Genomic DNA, 18418 nt, shown 5'->3' with positions numbered 1-18418 from the left:
AAAAATAGCAACAACAAATGTTGGCGAGGGTGTGGAGAAAAAGGAACTCTTCTGCACTGTTGGTGGGAGTGCAAACTGGTCCAACCACTGTGGAAAGCTGTGTGGAGATTTCTGGACCTACTAAACATAGAGCTTCCATATGATCCAGCAATTCCACTCCTAGGTATTTACCCAAAGGACACAGAAACATCAATTCCAAAGAACACCTGCACCCCTATGTTTATAGCAGCACTGTTTACAATAGCTAAGCTTTGGAAACAGCCCAAATGCCCAAAAATAGATGACTGGATCAAGAAGATGTGGTACATATATACCATGGAATATTACTCAGCATTCAAAAAAGATAAACACATGCAATTTGCAGCAACATGGATGGCGCTGGAAGGGATCATGCTCAGCGAAATAAGCCAAAAAGAAAAAGAAAAATACCGGATGGTCTCACTCATAGCAGGAATCTAGAAAACTTAAATAAGGGACCAGGAAAATGAATAACTATAAGAAAGTGAAAATCAAAATCAACAAAAAACTATGAACCAGAGACACTTTTAGGGGGCAGGGGCGGGAGGGGAGGGATTGGGGTCAGAATGGGGGCGCTGCAATTGTATGGGGAATATAACAATAAAATTTATTATCTAATAAAAAAAAAAAATAAAATAAAAAAAAAAAAAAGTGCCAAACAGGTATCACTCCCTTTCCTCAAGAGTGGTTCTGAGTGATAGGGGGTGTGGAGCAGAGAACCCACACTGCGTCGTGAAGATGCTGCCGTTAGCTAGGCTTTGATGGATGCATGAAGAGTACAACTGAGGTGCATTTCAGGAGGAAAAATTCCCATGAGAAGAAGGGGACCAGGACCATATCAGTCAACTGTGAGAGGCAAGGAATGTTTGAGAGAAAATCAAACTAATTGGTCCTCAATGATCATGCCAACCATGAGGTTCCTGAGAGTCTGTCAGAGCGTGGGAACAGGAAGAGAAGCAAAGGAAGGGATGTCTGGGAAAGGAAGGTGTGCAACTTAAAGCTGATTCCCCAGGTCCTGTAGAGACTCCCAAGCAGAGAAGCAGTACTACCAAACATGCTCTTGGGGGCACTGATGTGGTAGTGAAGCCCGGGTGGGCTGCATGTAGGACCACAGAGAGTAGCAGGAGAGAGCAAGCAGGCTGACCTGGTGGTGGAGCTGCTGGAGCTGCTAGTGCTGGAAGCAATATCATCTGCACTGGGCAGGACAAAACCCGCCAGGTTCAGAAGGTCACGGATCATCTGGCCTTTGATGCTGATGTCCAGTGGAGAGTTAGAGTGGAGACTATGGAGAAAAGATGCAGAGTTCAAAGCAGTACTCCACAACTGCTTCCGGTCGTAAGTCCAGGTCAGCACTAGCCCTATTTACTCCCTGGCTGCCCCAGGATGAAAGGGCTCAAACATGCAAACTCATGAGCACTATCCGAGGGGTCTTCTGGCTCCACAGACAATGAATGACCTCACTTAGGGTGGTACTTTCAGTTGCTAGGGAAAAGCATGCAGTCAGGATCAAGTTTAAAAGAACAACTTTTAGGGCCTCCCCGGTGGCACAAGGGGTTAAGCACCACACTATGAAGCAACCTGCAGCCTCTGCAGCACGAGTTCCATCCCCGGCCGACCAGGGAGAAACCCACATGGCGCAGCAGATCTCTCCTGACTCGCCCGCTGCTGCCCTCAGCAGTGTATTTCAGTCAGTCTACCTGTTCTGTTCCCTACTCTGTCTCTGGTGAATCCTCTCACCACCCCCACATCGCTGGCCTGTACCCCAGCTCTTGTATGCATAAATAAATAAACCTTAAAAAACAACAACTTTTAACAATCGCTCTCCATCCTCATAGAACCTTGAGATAATGGCAAAGAACAAATGCATGAGCAAACACACCATGAAGGGAAAACACAAATCCCAAAGTCAGCAAGACTAGAGCAGAAACAGACTATGAGGTTTTAGGTAACTTCTACTGTGGGTACCTAAGAAAACCATCTACCTTGGGGAAATGTTGACTTCCAGGACCCAAGGCTTGAGGTTCTCGTCCAGCATGATGTCAAAGCCAAAGAGTTCGTGGCAGTTGTAGGGTCGCCGCACATACATCTTCAGCAGGCTGATCACATAGGGTTCTGACCTGAGCACAAAGCGGAGGAAGTATTCAGCCCAGCTCCTCCAGAAGGACCCTGTCCAAAGTTGCCCTGCCAGGAAAATGGCCCAGAGATGGGAGAACGAAAACAATGCAGGAAAGTAGCTCTCAAGAGATGCTTCTAACGGGGGCCAGCAGTTCTATAGAAAAGCAGAATTTAACTCTATCTGCTCCTCCCCATTCTTGTTCTCAGAAACTGAAACACAGTATGATCTAAGTCCAGAGCACAGCAGTGTGGAGGCCCAGGAGAACAGAAAGGGTCAGTGGCAGCCCCACATCCAGGGTGGGAGTATGACTCACGAAATGATGGTTTTGACAACAACATCCTTTATCTTCTCCCAGATGACATCACTATTGACGCCCTTCTGGTTCAGGTAATTCCACAAAGCTTTCAATGCCCTGGAAGGGGGACAGAGAGAAGACCAGACTATGCGGGGTTATATTCTCAGAATGAGTGATGATGAACAAAAGAGAAAAAGGAATTACGAGGCCCAAAGGTATTTTCTTCATATTTCTTCTTTTGATATTTTGATTTCAGAAAGAGATGAATTTGAATGCTAGCAGACCAATTCTGAATCACCAAGTCTTTAATCTTATCATTTTATATTACTCCTCCACTCATCATCCCCATGAACCTCCCCAAACTCAAAACCCTGGGCATCTCTAGGCCTCGCCTGACAGGGACACTCCTGAGTACCATTTGTGGCCCTGGCAGGCAGTTTCATCTTCATTGGTCTGGTACTCCGTGTTCTTTTTATTGACACTGTAGTTGGTCAGGTGCATGAACTTATTACTAAGACTCTTCATGGAAGGGGAATACCTAGAACAGGGGGAAAAGGCAGAAGTAAGATGGTGAGAGAGCATATGGACAATGTTCCAAATGTTTTACTAAAACCTAAAGAGGTAAAATCCTAACAAGTAGACAGATCTCTTCAGGTGTGCAAGGACTTGAGAAGTATGTTCACTGGTAAGGTCACTTTCCAGAAATTCATCTTTTTCCTCCTAATGTCTCACAAAAAGACCCTCTCAGGATGGTTCAGTCAAGACTTCTACTGAATTCAGTGTACTAGAGAATCTCCTTATTTCTCATTCCCCATGTTATACTTTGTGATTTATGCTAAGAAATATACTAGTCTCTGCCCTCAATTCAGAACTCGTGAATGTCTAAGTATTGTAAATGTCTAAGTAAATGTCTTGTAAATGTCTAAGTATTGAGAAGTAGAAAGAGCACTGGGAACATCTCTTGTTCTAATTATTTGCTCTTTGACCACAATTTCTGACACAGGGTCCTTGAAATTTCCTAGGTGACAGCAGTGTCTTTTGTTCCAATGCAGCAACTCTGAGTGGGCTTCTGGAACACAGCTGGTCACTGGAAAGACCAAGCCATGAATAGAAGCTTAGAATTTTCAACCCCATGCCTCCAATCTCGTGAGACAGGAAAGGGGCTCAAAATGGAGTTAACGATCAAACATGTCTATGTGACGAAGTCTCCCACAAGTATGGGGTTTGGAGAACTTCCAGGTGGGTGAATATGTGGGAGTGGTGGAAGCAGCAAGCCGAAGAGGGCAGAGAAGTTCCCACATACCCTTGCACAATGAAACTCTTCCATCTGTGCATTCATCTGTAACCTTTATCATATCCTTTTATAACAAACCAGTAAGCTGTTTCCTTGAGTTCTGTGAGCTGCTCTGCAAATTAACTGAATCCAAGAAGGTAGTCATTGGAACATCAGATTCACAGCTCAGTGATCAGAAGCACAGGTGACAACAACTGGACTTGCAATTGTCATTTGAAGTGGGATGGGTGCAGTTCTGTGGGACTGAGCCCATAACCTGTGCGATCTTACTCTCTCTCAGGATAAACACTGTCAAAATGGAGTTAAATTGTAGGGCATCCTGCTGGTATTGTGGAGAAGTGCTTAGGCTGGTGGTGGAGGGAAGGAATCCCCACACATCTGATGAGCAGTATCATAAACTACTCTTGTGAAAATCAAGGAAGACAAGGTTTTCCCAAATATACCCCACTTTCTTTCCGGCTAACAAAACATTTATTATTTTTCTCTTCAGTGTCCTCCAGCTTCCCTCCCCCTTAAAAAAACAGACCCCCAAAACAGTCAGGGTGACACCTCACCACTACCACATACTTGCAACTGGCAAAGCGGACAAGTCCATCTGAAAAGAGGTAAATCCGCAGTGGGTCATAGGAGGTGACGTAAACATAGATTCGCAGATCAAATTTACTGCCACTGATGAGGTAGGGTTTGTGTAGGTACCTACACAGGGGAGAAGTCAGAGTCAGGCACCTGACAGATGAGCTGGGGTTCAGTGGGTAAATGAGGAATAAGCCAGCTAACAGTCTCCAGGACAGGCCTGAAAATAGTTATGTGAGGAAAGACTTTGTCGAGAAGGACAAAGGGCAGGAGAACACTGTAAAAAGGGAAGCTCCAGGATGAGGAGATGGGTAAGGGGTCTAGGAGGGAAACAGGCTCACCTCTGCACCAGAAGAGGCCTTCGCTTGGGGAGCTGACTCCACTTGTGAATGACCTGGATGCCAATGCCTCGGGCTGATGCTGGCTAGAAGTAGAAATGAGATGACATTTGCTCCTGGCCCAGTTCTTTGGTTTTCCCACTTTCAGACCAAGTCCACCGTCTACTACCCACTGTGACTCACTCACTGGTTTAACAATCCACTTTTGGCGACTGCTGCTCTCCCAGGCTTTCCGCAGGAGCTTGGCATCCTGGGGCAGGATAAAGGATTGGGGGAAGAAACTGAACTCCTTCCTGCCAAAGCGGCTCTGCATACGGGACAGGTTCCGCCACAGTCTGTCCTTTCGCCCAATCTGGAATGAACCTGGGAAGTGATTCAGCTACAGAAGGGACAAAGGTGAGAGTCAGAAGAGGGCCCAGGTGAGACCACAAGGAAGAGTGCATAAGACACTCACTATACCATTCCAACTTCCTCCGCAACAACCCAAGCCTCTGCTCCATCTTATTATCACCATCATATGTCCTTAAGTTTAGCTGCAGATTACTCACCAAAAGACAAGACACAAAAAAACACAAAAAAATTTAATGTTCCCAAGAGCTGACAGTCAATAACATTTAACAGTGATAGAGATGCTGTTCACCAGCAGTACAAAAAAAAGCTGTTAATTCTTTTTTCACAACACTAGAACAAAACAGCTTATAGGAAAACGTATGGCCTTCAGTAAGTCTGGGGCAGGGGTCTTGTGTTCCAACATGAGACGAGAGTCCTCATAACACATATTCAATTTTAAGGAATGAAGTCAATGCAGTAGTTACAGGGAAAATATCATCAGCTGAAAACACACATTAGAGAAAAGCCTCTTGGAGAGGCTGTGACTGCCCAAGACCCGGCAGCTGAACTGCTGGCTATGTATGATCTACCAGAGTCACACTACACCCCCCTCCAGTAACTTCTCCAGTCCTTTATAAACCTTGATAACTTCTCCATGGTCATCATCCTCTTCCCTCCCCCACTCCCAATACTGACTTCTTCCTGTCTAGGAATGTCCAGGGGGAAAGATTCTCAGAAAGATCCATACCTTCTGATGCTCCCGAATGGATCGGAAACTAGGAGACTTCATGTGGTGGCCCCAGCAGCCTAGCCAGTCATCATTTCCTATAGAAGACACATCAGGGAGTCAGTTCTGCTAGTTCAGTCCCTGGGACAGAGAGAGGCTCAGAAGCTCCAGAAATACCACTGGGCCTGGGCACAGTTCCCAGGCCCTGTTCTCAAAGAGTTTCCATGGAGCTGTCCTACATGAGGCGCTGGTAGAACAATGGACCTCTGTTTTCCAGTTTTGAAGAACGGGCTCCAGCCCACAGGGATTTCAGAGTTATGACCCCAGATAAGGTTGACAACTTTAAGAGAGGGTGCCCACAGAATAGGAAGTATCTAGGACTCTCCTCCTGCCCAAAGCCCATCTGTTGGGGCAGAGGACAGGCTCGAAGGAAGGTAAGTGACTCACGCTTGCTGACTTTGAAGTGGGACCGTCCAATGGTCTGCTTGACAATGTTGGGGGTCACTGTGCTCATCTTCCACCGAAGCAGCTTCCTCTGCTCCCAGGGAAGTTTCTCCACTGAGGGAAAAGGGGGCAGGAGGTGGAGGAAGACAGGAGATTCAAGGTGAGAAGAGGGAAAAGACGGCACTGCTGTTCAACCCTGTCTGGGTAGGCACACCACTAAGTATTGATCCAGATCTAAATTTCAAAGGAGCATGCTCTGGGGCAGAAGGGAGCAGCCTAGAAATGAGGAGCACAGAAAGAAGGGGAAATTGAAAGAAGAAAAAACAAAGGTAGAGAGCATGAACTAAGCATGAGATTATAAGGCCTATAAGGGTCAGTTGTAAGGTGAGAAAACAGGCCATATTAAACCAACAGGGGTGGTGGGAAGCGGGCAGCTGAGTTCCCAGTGTGATGATAACCACCCAACAGCCCCTTCCACTCCTCCCAACTTTGTCAGTCTCCTTCCTTCTCCTGGGAGCTCCGCTGAGGTTTACCTCTCTCATCCCGAGTGCCAAAATAGATGGTAGGGGGCACGTTGGGAAAGAGACTATAGATGAGAGCTGGTCGGACAACTTTCTCAGTGGAAAGGGGTTGGGTCAGAATCTCCGTGCAGTTCCTAAGATAAAAAAAAGACATGTGGCAAAGAAAGACAAAGCCCAGCCCTAAGTGTTGTTATTATTAGTTAGCATTTCTTTCAGGTATTCTTCCTTCTTTTTTTTTTTTTTTTTTGGTGGGACCTTCACAGGCGGTCCGGGCTCGAACTGGCACTGCAGAGGCTGTGGGCAGCCTCACAACCCAGCGCTCAACCGCTGCACCACCAGGGGAGGCCCATTTCAGGTATTCTTTTAAATTGTGATTCTACAAAGTGCTTAATTATTTTGTAAATACTGATCCATAAAGTGCTAGGGCTAACCAATACAGAAGTACACCATTAAATGTCACCTAAAGACAAAATTTTGCAAAACTTCACCCTATGATACCGCTCCAAAAGTTGCTGTGACAAGCCAGAGGCTAGATAGATAAGTCCCTGAAAAGAGTGGTTCCAAGCAGAGATAATGAATTCAGCTAGGTAATAATAGAGGACTATGCTACACTAAGACAAAGAGAAATAGATAAGGATAACTATAATGGAAGAAAAATACAAAAGACCTAAGAAGTAGTACAGAGGTTTTTAAAGGGGAAAAAAGCAAAGGGAAAAAAGAAAAGAGACAGTTATGCTTCTAATTCATTTTATATTTAGGTTTTTCTGAAGATACAAGGATGATTAACTCTTCTTCACTTTGGAAATAACTGTGAAGCCAGACTTAACATGTAGAGCTGTGTGATAAAGCAGCTCTAGGAATCTGGGGTAGAGGGCCTCATGGGCTCCCTACTGGCTGTTCCAACAATGGCTTGGCCAACGTTACCTTAAGAGGTCTCAAAATAGTGAACCCTCCCTGGTGGTGCAAGGGGTTAAGATGCAACCTATGAAGCTATCCGCAGCCTCCGCAGCACAAGTTCGATCCCCGGCCAGGGAGCTACCCGCATGGTGTAACAGACCTCTCCTGACTCGCTCGTTGCTCCCCTCAGCAGTGTATTTCAGTCAATCTGCCTGTTCTGTTCCCCACTCTGTCTCTGGTGAATCCTCTTACCAATCCCTGCCCCCACACCTCTGGCCTGTACCCCAGTTCTTGTATGCATAAATAAGTAAATCTTTAAAAAAAAAAGTGAATCCTCAGCTATCACAATTGGGAAAAAATAAGATTTTAGCAATCCAAAAGTATTTCTGATTTCAGGGATCTTTAAAATGCAAAGTGGTTTGGGATTCCGCAACCTCCATGTTTAAGCCTCAGATAGACAAGATCTGTACATTGTAAAGACATTAAATTCATAGGCAAATTATTACCAAACACCTTTTGTGAATTTTATCTTATGAATCAAAAAAGTTAAATAAAGGGCTAAACAGCTGTCTTGAAGTAGGTGTGATGTCAAATCCAGCATCTACCAACGATCTACACAGCTAACACTCACCGAGAGATCACTGCTACCGACTCGCTGGGGGAGACACCACTGAATGAGGAGTACTCTGAGTCGCCTAGGGGGAAAAGCAGAGAAGTTCCAACTGGGAGAGGCTGCTACACAAACTTACCAAACCCAGGAAGCTCCTCCTTGGACATCCTGGGTTCAGCCACCTTGCGTAGCCACAAGCACCACCCTGCTGCCTCGCACTGCCTTCCTGAAGCTTGAGTAGCAGGGAGAAGGCAAGACTATGGGACAGGAGGACTAAAGAACAAAGTGCCACAAAATCTACTGACACTTTAGACACCCCCAAAGTGAATGATTAGTGTAGAGTCAAGGACCTGGTATACATTTGTTAGCCCCCTTCCCTAACAGATGGTGCCCAATTCTCAGCTGGAGGTCAGAGGGTCCCCTACTCACCGTCTTCCTCCTCTTCATTCTCATCATGGCTACAGCTGTCTTCCAAACCATCAACAAGCTCTTCTTCTAAATCTTCAGCCTCCACCCGGTCTAGCTGAAGGTCGGTAGCTGAACTGGAAATAAGAACCAAGGCCCCAAGCTGAGTTAACTCCAAAAAACAGGTCAGTTTCTCAATTCTTCATCATTTCCCAAGTTTATCTTTTCCCCAGTCACCAACCTGCGGTCTCTTGCCTGGATCTCTTGCCCTCATAGCTTAGGTCTAGTCATAGTTCCTCAACCTTACATCCCCTACTCTGCAGAGAAGCACTAAGTCTTCCATCTTCTCTGAAGTCCTTCATAGCATTTAAGGACAAAATTCTGCATATAAAACACCATCAATGAATGTCTGATAATTGACTTCAAATGTCCCTAAACATCTCTCTGGAAACTCAGACTAAGGCCTTACTGGACCACAGTTCCACAGGGGTAACCAGGCAGAAGAGACAGAGCCATGTCTGTGTGTACGCCCTAACTCTGAAACAGCTATCACTCAGGAACAAGTGAGAACTTGACTAGATTTGGAATTAGGCAGAAAAGCCACAGAACCCAACATGTGGTATTTAGGATTTTTATCTCTCCCCTAGTTTTAACCTAAAGTGCTGCACCTCCCCCTCTTCCTCTAAAGAAACAGAGAGCATATTCAATTTTGTGGGCCATTCAGTATGTCACAACTACTCAACCCTAAAATTTTAACATGCAAGTAGCCAAAAACAGCAGTAAATGCTTTCTTTACATTTATTATTTATTACATTTATTATGTAATAAATATGATTACATTTATTATTACATTTATACATTTATTATATTATTACATTTATTATTTATTTACATTTCCTGCTTTATTTACAAAGGCAGGAAACGCATGCACATTTGGCATGCAAGTTGTAGTTTGCTGCTCTCTGTCCTAAAATGAAACAATTCTAAGGCAGCTAAATAATAAAACCAAACCTCAGAGCCATTGACTGGGTGTCTCCAAATTATGGTATATACATTCTACTTTTCTAAATGAGCCAAAAACCTTCCCCAACTTACCCAACATCCCTAGCAGCTAAGTCCAGCTCTCTGGAAACCTTAGGCCCCTCCTTCCCAAGTTGGCTCAGATGGATGGAAGAGAGGCAGGTAGTCATGTCAGCAATGCCAAGGGGCTGAGGTGGTGAAAGCAGAGCCAGAGTTTTGTCTTCTTCAAGTGGTGGAGAGCTGCGCTCAGGCAGAGAGCCACAGGTAGGACTATGACTAAGCCCACTGGTGTGAGAGGCAAGGAGGTGAATGCTGATACGTTTAGTACAGAAGACTGTACTGTCCAACTCCAAGGTGTCCGAGGACCCAGAGAGGATCCTACTGTCTGCTCCAGCATCCTCCTGAGAAAACTGCTGGCCTATCACAGGTTTCCACTGTCTGTTCTTGTTGATGGGCGTCCACTGCAAGCTGGGATTCATGAAAGACTGTTCAAACTGGTAGCTTGGTCTTGGCTTCTTCTCAAAACTTCTTGCAGTCAACTTCCTTACAGCCTCAGTGAATCGAACCTCCTTAGTCAGAGCCTGAGAAGCAGAATTGCCATCCAGGCTACTCTGATTATACCAGGAAGAGGCAACACTGGTGGTGGAAGTATTGAAGGAGTTAGGGGTAGTTGGGATATTGTGGGTAGGGGCATCATTTAGCATAGTGCCACTACTTTGGGAAACCTTGTGTTCAACAGGCTGGAGTATACAGTCTCCGGTGCCCCCTGAGTGATGCCAGGAGACAAGTTGGATCTTGGGTGAAGATACTGGCTTCAGGCCCTCGGCGGCCTGCGATAAAGGCACTTTAGTGCTATTTGGCCTCAAGAAGGAGTTGTTATTTAGCATGGGTTTGTAGGAAGAAGAGATTGGAGATGGGATCTTCCCTGAGATGGCAGAGACCAGGCTCTTCCCTGAAGGGTTTTCCCCAGCTGCTCCCAGCGAGAGGTATGGATCTGTGGATAAGGATGCCATGGGTTGGGTCATGGGGAAAACCATGGAAGAGGTGGCCTTATTGGCAGTGAGACTGACAGGGAGGCTCTGTTGAGGAAGAGAAAAAGGTCTTTTGTCTGATGGGCTTGAACGCAAGCAAAACGACTCCAGCTGCTGGTATGGTTTGTGCCTGTAGTTGGAGCGGCGGTACAGCAGGGGATTGCTGATCAAGTCCGGGAGAGAGTGCAGGTAACAGGAGTTGCTGTGGTCTGCAATGACAGCTGTGGTCCCAGAGCTACATAAAGTGCTGGGGCAAAAGAAATATGCTGGCTGGGGTGGGACACCCAAGAAGCCTGTGCCCTGCCCGGCTGAAAGTGTCCCCACGTGCTTTTTCTCCAGCTTCCAGATAGGCTTCACCTGCTGATGGGCCTGAGACCAGACTTTGCCCTCAGAGGGCTTCTCAGGTGATGGGGCAGGCACTGTGCCTGAGGGACCACTCTGCTTGAAGCTGTTTCCCCGCCGGAGGCCAATACTGTAATGCTCTGTTCCTGCTGAGGCCATGAGGGGTCCACATCATGGCCACATGGCTTCATGACCTGGTTCAGGTAAGATGCCACGCACCTCCAGTAGTAGCAACTGCATCCCTGAAGCCCGTCAGCCTAAAAGGAGAAAAACAACTGGGAATATTAAAGTCCTAGGAGGAGAGTTTCAGTGCTACAGTGGTCCTCAGGTAAGCAATACAGTCCCACATCAGCATTTTTCTTGGGCAACCAGCCTTGGTCATTATTTGGGGAAGACTCCTAGAATGTTTTCAGTGGTCTTCCTGCTGCCCTCATGCAGTCAAAGCAGCTTTATCAAGAACTGGGACATTAAAGTCCCATCACTGTGAATCTGCTAACGTGTTCCCACTCTCTCACTCTGCTCTTTCCTCTTTCTCCAAAGAAAATCACATTTTTCTGTCTCACCATCCATGACCTTATATGAATGGCTTCCTTCCCTCACCTAATACTAGTATATTTAGGAATAAGGCAAATTTGAGGGTGGCAGAGCAACTATCCAGGATCTTCTACTTCACTAACCAATTCTCCAAAGTCAAAGACCACTTGAGAAATCTATTTTATATTTACTGTTCCCTAACCAATTCTCAGCTGTCCCTAGTGTAGTGTCCATTTCACAGTTAAGTGTGACAAGCTCAGATGCTGATCTTTGGTGTTCATTCTGGTGCCGAGGCAATTTCATCTCTTCAAGAGTCTTGCAGCCTATATAGACTTAAAGACTCCATCATCTCACATGTCGGTGGGAAAAAGAAACAAGATGGAAGTAGACGATGACAATTCTATTTAAAATAACAATTTCCAGGGCCTCCCCTGGTGGCGCAGCGGTTGAGGGCTGGGCTGCAAAGCTGTCTGCAGCCTCTGCAGCGCCGGTTTGATCCCCGGCTGCCGGTGAGGGTCCCACATGGCACACAAACCTCTCCTGCTGTGCCCGCAGCTTCCCTCAGCAGTGTACTTCGTCAGTCTGCCTGCTCTGCTCCCCACTCTGCCTCTAGTGAATTCTCTCACCCTCCCGCGCTTCTGACTGTACCCAGTGCTTGTATAAATAAATAAATAAATCTTTAAAAAATAAAATAAAATAACAATTTCCAGCAGCCACAGTGGGGGAGTATATGATGGGGGCAGGAAAGGAAAGAGGAGAGATGTTTTCTTTATTCCAAATCCCAGGCTTCAGTTTGAAGGGACAGCCTATTTATACATTTCTCTCATTCACTATTTCCTCTAATGCAAATACTCTGACCAAGACTAAAGTTCTGGGTCCCAGTCTGTTCAGGATGGTCATTTATTTTCTAAATCAAAATCGCAGAACAGTTTCTAGTTTTCACAATTGCAGGGAAAGGTAAGCCTGCTTTCATGACTGCACCCAAGGGTGCAGAAGACATTTCTGGAAGAAGTCGTTTATCCGGGGAACTTTGAATGGAATCTTGACATCCTTATCAAGTGTGTTCAGAGAGGCTAGAGGAAAGGTATTAGCCAAGAATTTCTTCTGCTCAACTTCATATAAAACACATCTTAAACAGGGGCCTCCCCTGGTGGCGCAGCAGTTGAGCGCTGGGTTGCGTGGCTGCCCGCAGCCTCTGCTGCACCAGTTCGATCCCCGGCCACCGCCGAGGGTCCCACCAAAAAAAAACAAACAAAACACACATCTTCAACAAAGAGAGGACCTTGTATTTCCTAAGAGAATGATGGCCACGGAAAAGCCACAATTCCTGTCTACAGCTACAGGAATTGTGGTGTCATCTACCAACCAAAAGTCTGCAGAAGCTACATGCTGTCAACTTTTTTTTCTGCAAAGGATGGCCTACATGGATTCTTTCCCACAAATATAAAAATCATAACTCATCACTGACAAGACTGAAAATGATAGTGGATTAAAAACAACCTAAATGCTAAATTAGAGCTTGATACCTGTAATTTAAAATTAAGGGGACCAATTATGAACCTTCACTAAGTGCAGACTATGGAAAAATGAGGGGACAATTATACTCTGTTCACGTATGGTGGAAAAGCATAAACAAAGGAGAGAGTCAAATCCTGCCAGTGACTTGTGACCACACATGAGCAAGAGAGCTGCACATTCAACAGAGTCAGTCCCAATTCACACCATCCTCCTTCAGGAATTCATCTTGTCCCACCACCAATGCACCACAACAGACACTCCAGAGGGATGGGAGAAAAGGGTAAGGAAATGAAATTTCAGATTGGTACACTCTGAAAAATACCCCATTTCTGGATCCTCTGATGAATCTTGCTGTCTCAGACCTTGATGCCACTCCTTGGAGCCCTCTCCTTATAAGTGCCACTCCTTGGAGCCCTCTCCTTCCCTTTCACCAGACTAAAAAATAATCTGCTCAAATACAGCCTTTTCCAGGTATCCTTCCCGGACCCCCCAGTTCTAACAGGATGCCTCATTTCTGTGCTCACACCGTTACGGTTTCTATTACACTGAGCTCTAAAAAGGGACTAACTCCTCTGATCAAGAGCCAGGAGCATGTTTTCCTCCAGCTGATTATCTCCGGTACAGTTTCTGGCACACAGTAAGTACTCACTATTCTGCTGAATAAATAAACCGAAGTATACTGAATGAAGAGGTAGCCAACAGGCACTGAGGAATCCTAGTTTGGGCCCCTAACAAATGTCAAGTACCATGCTGGATACTTCACCTGTGTTATCCCATTGAATTCTCACAAAAATCTTACATTCAATTTACTGATGATGAATCTGAGACTCAAAAAAGCTAATTTTTCTGTAATTAAATGACCAATAAGGAGTGACCCAATTAAAACTCGAGTGTGTCGGACTCCACAAGGCCTCCTAAATAAATGAACATATTTATGTCCCTGTTTCCTCGATTATCCCTAACTTTCAGGTACAAGACAAAAGCCTGTTGGAAACACAATTCCTCTGTTTATACTGAGCCCCTCCGTGGGTGAAGTGCCCACACGTTCTCATCTGCACCGCAGCCAATCCCATTTCCCTTCTAGCTGCAGGCGCTCGCTGCACACCAGCCTCAGGGCTCAGTGAAGAAAAGCCTTCCTTCTCACACACTGCTCAATGTCTGCCTCTCTGCAGCCCACCATATTAGTCCTCAGTGCCAGGAATACTGACCACAGGCTGCCCAGCATCTAGCCAACTTGTCTTTTTATCCACGTGAGGAAGAGGAGGCTACACTCTCACCCTCGCCAGAAGTTGCTGGTGCCCTGTTTCCGGGCAGAGTGAAGCAGGTCAGCGGTAAGTGCCAGAATAAAGTAGACTCTATTCTCTTTGACTAACAAGACTTCACATCTTGAATGTCTCCACAGTGGCATGTCCTATTCGTTGTTTTCTCTGATTTGTAGGAAGATGGTTTGGAAAAGGGCTACCTGTCTTCCTAGAGCAGCATGTTTGAACACAAGGACCGAACAGGTGGGATGTTTCTGTCATGTCACCCTCCTTTTGGAAGTAGCTCCATGGCTATTAACAGACACCCAGGGTTGAGTAAGATGTCTGTGTCAGGAGCTGCCAAGGAAAGACAAATCTGTCATGAAGGACATTCTGCAGAGTAGCTTCAAAAACATGAAGTAAACAATATCACTCAGAACAGCAGCATATACAAATGTTTTAACCTGGTAATACTGCTTTTGGTTCAGAAGCAGTATCTATTTTAGACAAGGAAATGATGGTTGCTAAACCAATTTCCTCCTTTTTCTTACAGGGATTCCTGATAAAATCAGAACTCCACATGATGGGAAGCCAAGACCCAGCTAAAACATCCAGGTGCCCAGGTGCCCAGGTCCCAGAGTCAACTGCTGCCACAGGTCTGCTCAATAGCATTATCACTCAAGTGCCAAGGAATGACCCCCATCGCTCCAGACTGGAATGCAGATTGACAAAACACTTTAAGGGTCCAAAATATAAGAGGAAGTGAGAAAAGTTTTTAAAATGAACACAGGAAGAATAGTGGTTTCTGCCGTAAAGTCAAAGTTCAGATGGGCAAATAATGTCTGGGGCCCATCCCCCACAGACAGCACACACTCAAAAGGCAATTTCTTTTCTTTTCTTTTTTTTAGAGATTTATTTATTTATGCATATAAGAGCTGGGGTACAGGCCAGAGATGCAGGGGGTGAGAGGATCCACCAGAGACAGAGTGGGGAACAGAACAGGCAGACTGACTGAAACACGCTGCTGAGGGGAGCAGCGGGCAAGACAGGAGAGGTCTTCTGCGCCATGTGGGTTTCTCCCTGGCTGGCCTGCAAAGGCTGTAGATTGCTTCATAGTGTGGTGTTTAACCCTTTGCGCCACCAGGGAGGCCCTCAAAAGGCAATTTCTTTGCAAGATCATCAAATTTCTCCCCTGTAGTATACTCTGGGCTCCTGAATACCAAGGAGACCCTCTCCCCAATCTCTCTCAAATTTCTAAGTGCACTGTAATAATACATACTTTGTATGTCTCTGTGTACCCACCTTTAGAATCTAAGAAAAAGGCTGCCCAGCTCCCAGGAAATATTTTAAGACTGAGACAGCAAAGGAACAAGAACAAGGAGAGAAAGTATTTATATATGCACAAAGCTACACACAGGTCACTAATGGAAGCACTGTTTCAAAAAGATTCAACTTAAATCTAAACGAAGAGTACTGGGGCCTCCCTGGTAGTGCAAGGGGTTAAGTCTCAGAACTACGAAGCTATGGGCAGCCACTACAGCACCAGTTCAATCCCTGGCCAGGGCACTAACCCACATGGTGCAGCAGACCTCTCCTGTCTCACCTGCTGCTCCCCTCAACAGTGTTTTTCAGTTAATCTGCATGTTCTCCAGCTCTGTATGCATAAATAAAATAAATCTTAAAAAATAAACTTAGAGTACTGATGATTATATAATTTATAATGGATTCACAAATTCCATTATTTTCAATTTACATAGTTTTTTTTTCCCCCAAAGGTTTATTTATTTATACACGAACCGGGGTACAGGCCAGATGTGGGAAAGGTGAGAGGATTCACCAGAGACAAAGCAGGGAACAGAACAGGCAGACTGATGAAATACACTGCTGAGGGGAGCAGCAGGTAAGACAGGAGAGGTCTGCCATGCCATGTGGGACCCTCGCCGGCCAGTTGTCCGGGATGGAACCAGCACTGCAGATGCTGTGGACAGCTTCACAGCATGGTGCTCAATCGCCTGCGCCACCAGGGAAGGCCCCAATTTATATACATTTTTAAGCTACATATATCCAATACTTACTGATAAGCAAAGATATTCACACTTACTCTATCTAAGTCCAAAAGATCCACCATCAGCTGATCCTCCAATTAACAGTTTGTGAGCGAACTTACTTTAGAAGCCAAAAACTGACCTCATCTGAGAAAGAATTTTTTTGAATCTAATATATTTTATAAAGTTACTAATCTTATGCCTTTCTTGTTCTTATACATTATCCCAGGGGGAAAGGAAGGCTTAAGGGGTTACGGGAACAGGAGGTATAAATAATAAGCTATAGTCTGCAGAGTTTAAGTCTGGAAGCAAACAAGGAAAAAAAGAAAGGCTAGTCGAGGGTAGAGTTGCTGAGCAGACAGTCAAAGAAAAGTCCCTCTGAAACAGCTCTTAAGAATTCTGAATATGTTTATGCCAAAACAAAGGTCTAAAAGAACATACACCAGGCTTTTATGGTGGTTGTCTTGGGGACAGGGGTGAGATAAAAGACAGCAGGGGATGGGAGTGGAATCCTTTCTACTTTATTTCATAGGCATCTGTGTTGTTTTATCTTTCAATAACAAACACATATACTACTTGTATGAAGCTTTCTAAGATTCTCCAGGCACTACTACTACACACAGCCATGCTGTATCAGCAGTTACCACCGTTGGCAATTCATGCCAAACAGAGTTCTGATGAACTGTGAATCCCATTCAGTGCTGAAATCACACAGCTGGTTTGAGAAAAGACAAGAAGTGAGGGAATACCATAACCCCCACCAGAGAGGGTAAGTAGAAATTATAAATCCACAATAAGCATAGTGTGTGGCCCACCCTAAACATCAAGGAGTAGTAGTTAATGCTCACTGTTACTCGCTCCGAATGATCTAAACAAGCTGCAATGAAGGGGTGAAAAACAAATGGAGCAAGCAACAATTATTCTACCACAAAATTTCAACTAGTACAAGTAATATTCATTCATAAAAACATCATTTGGAGACATTCATTAAATTTATTTTTATCGTAACTAGACTCCAGCTGCAGGTGCGACTTGGCGCTAAAAAGCAACTGAAAAATACCTTGGGACATGCCAGAGAAAACCTTTGTTTCTTATAATTTTTATAACTAGATGGTTGGGATTACTGAAAACACTGGATGAATAGAGTTAGAAAGTGATTGTTTACAAAGTAAAAATCAAAATCAACAAGCAATTATAAACCAGACACACTACGGGGTGGGGGTGGGAGGAGCGGGGAAAGGAAGGACTAGAGTCAAAATAAGAGGGGGGTGCAATGAATCAACTATATGATATGTATATTATACCTCAATAAAGCTATTAAAAATGGGAGGGAATAAAAAAAGAATAGAGGAGCCAGCCTAAAAAGTTACACTTTAACCAAAACTGGGATAATCTGAGCTGCAAAATAAATATTTGGTAAAATAAAACAACAATCCCTACTGATATAAATAAAAGGATGAATAAATGCAGGAGAAAGAATAACTTAAAGCAAGATTCCACCTAATAAGAATAGAAAACCACCATCATCAACTACCACAAAGTAATTGCTGCTTCAGGCAAAACTCATCAGTGGATCCTAAAATTAGTGGTTGAAAGATTATTAAGAAAGTAGGTAATTGCGCTGCTTCAAAATAGCTCACCATGGGGCCTCCCTGGTGGTGCAAGGGGTTAAGCACCAGCACTATGAAGCAATCCAAACCTACTGCAGCATGAGTTCCATCTCCAGCCAGGGAGGTGACCCACATGGCGCAGCAGACCTCTCCTGTTGTGCCCGCTGCTCCCCTCAGCAGTGTATTTCAGTCAATCCACCTGTTCTGTTCCCCGCTCTGTCTCTGGTGAATCCTCTCAACCCCCAGGCACCTCTGGCCTGTACTCCAATTCTTGTATGCATAAATAAACCTTTCCAAAAAAAAAAAAAACCCAAAAATCAAAATAGCTCACCATAAGATATTTATTACTTACAAAGGGGAAAACTTTTCTATTTGACAGTAGAAAAACCTTGCAGACACCATCTTAATCAAGTGATTAAAATTATTACCATCAGTAATAGTCAAAATGATATATAATGCACTGTCATTTCTTCGACTTCCTGCCAAAAATGCATTACCTAATGCACAAG

At 44.9% G+C, this 18418-nt stretch overlaps 1 protein-coding gene across 6 annotated transcripts in view; it reads right to left on the bottom strand.

The window, feature by feature from the left end:
* The window catches only part of TTLL4 (tubulin tyrosine ligase like 4), a 42142-nt gene that overhangs the window by 14889 nt on the left and 8835 nt on the right, over nt 1–18418 (bottom strand). For 3 of the 6 annotated variants that reach the window (XM_037524053.2, XM_054700094.1, XM_037524054.2), the window contains 13 exons: nt 9664–11218; nt 8593–8705; nt 8185–8248; nt 6669–6790; nt 6139–6249; nt 5713–5789; nt 4822–5013; nt 4638–4720; nt 4291–4419; nt 2845–2967; nt 2448–2546; nt 2001–2135; nt 1163–1300 (listed from right to left, as the gene is read on the bottom strand). In XM_037524053.2, the coding sequence (XP_037379950.1) occupies nt 1163–1300; nt 2001–2135; nt 2448–2546; nt 2845–2967; nt 4291–4419; nt 4638–4720; nt 4822–5013; nt 5713–5789; nt 6139–6249; nt 6669–6790; nt 8185–8248; nt 8593–8705; nt 9664–11120 (2843 nt within the window). In that variant the 5' untranslated portion in view covers nt 11121–11218. Of the gene's footprint in view, nt 1–1162; nt 1301–2000; nt 2136–2447; nt 2547–2844; nt 2968–4290; nt 4420–4637; nt 4721–4821; nt 5014–5712; nt 5790–6138; nt 6250–6668; nt 6791–8184; nt 8249–8592; nt 8706–9663; nt 11219–14475; nt 14612–16355; nt 16663–18418 lie in introns of those variants that run through there. The other 3 variants (XM_054700093.1, XM_054700090.1, XM_054700091.1) reach the window with 2 other exon arrangements.

This window comes from Talpa occidentalis, unplaced genomic scaffold (assembly GCF_014898055.3).
Source record: "Talpa occidentalis isolate TD23 unplaced genomic scaffold, MPIMG_talOcc4v2.1 talOcc4.3, whole genome shotgun sequence".
In the NCBI taxonomy this organism is placed as follows: Eukaryota; Metazoa; Chordata; class Mammalia; order Eulipotyphla; family Talpidae; genus Talpa; species Talpa occidentalis.
The sequence above is the reverse complement of the archived record's forward strand: the minus strand, read 5'-3'. Positions and strand labels throughout refer to the sequence as shown.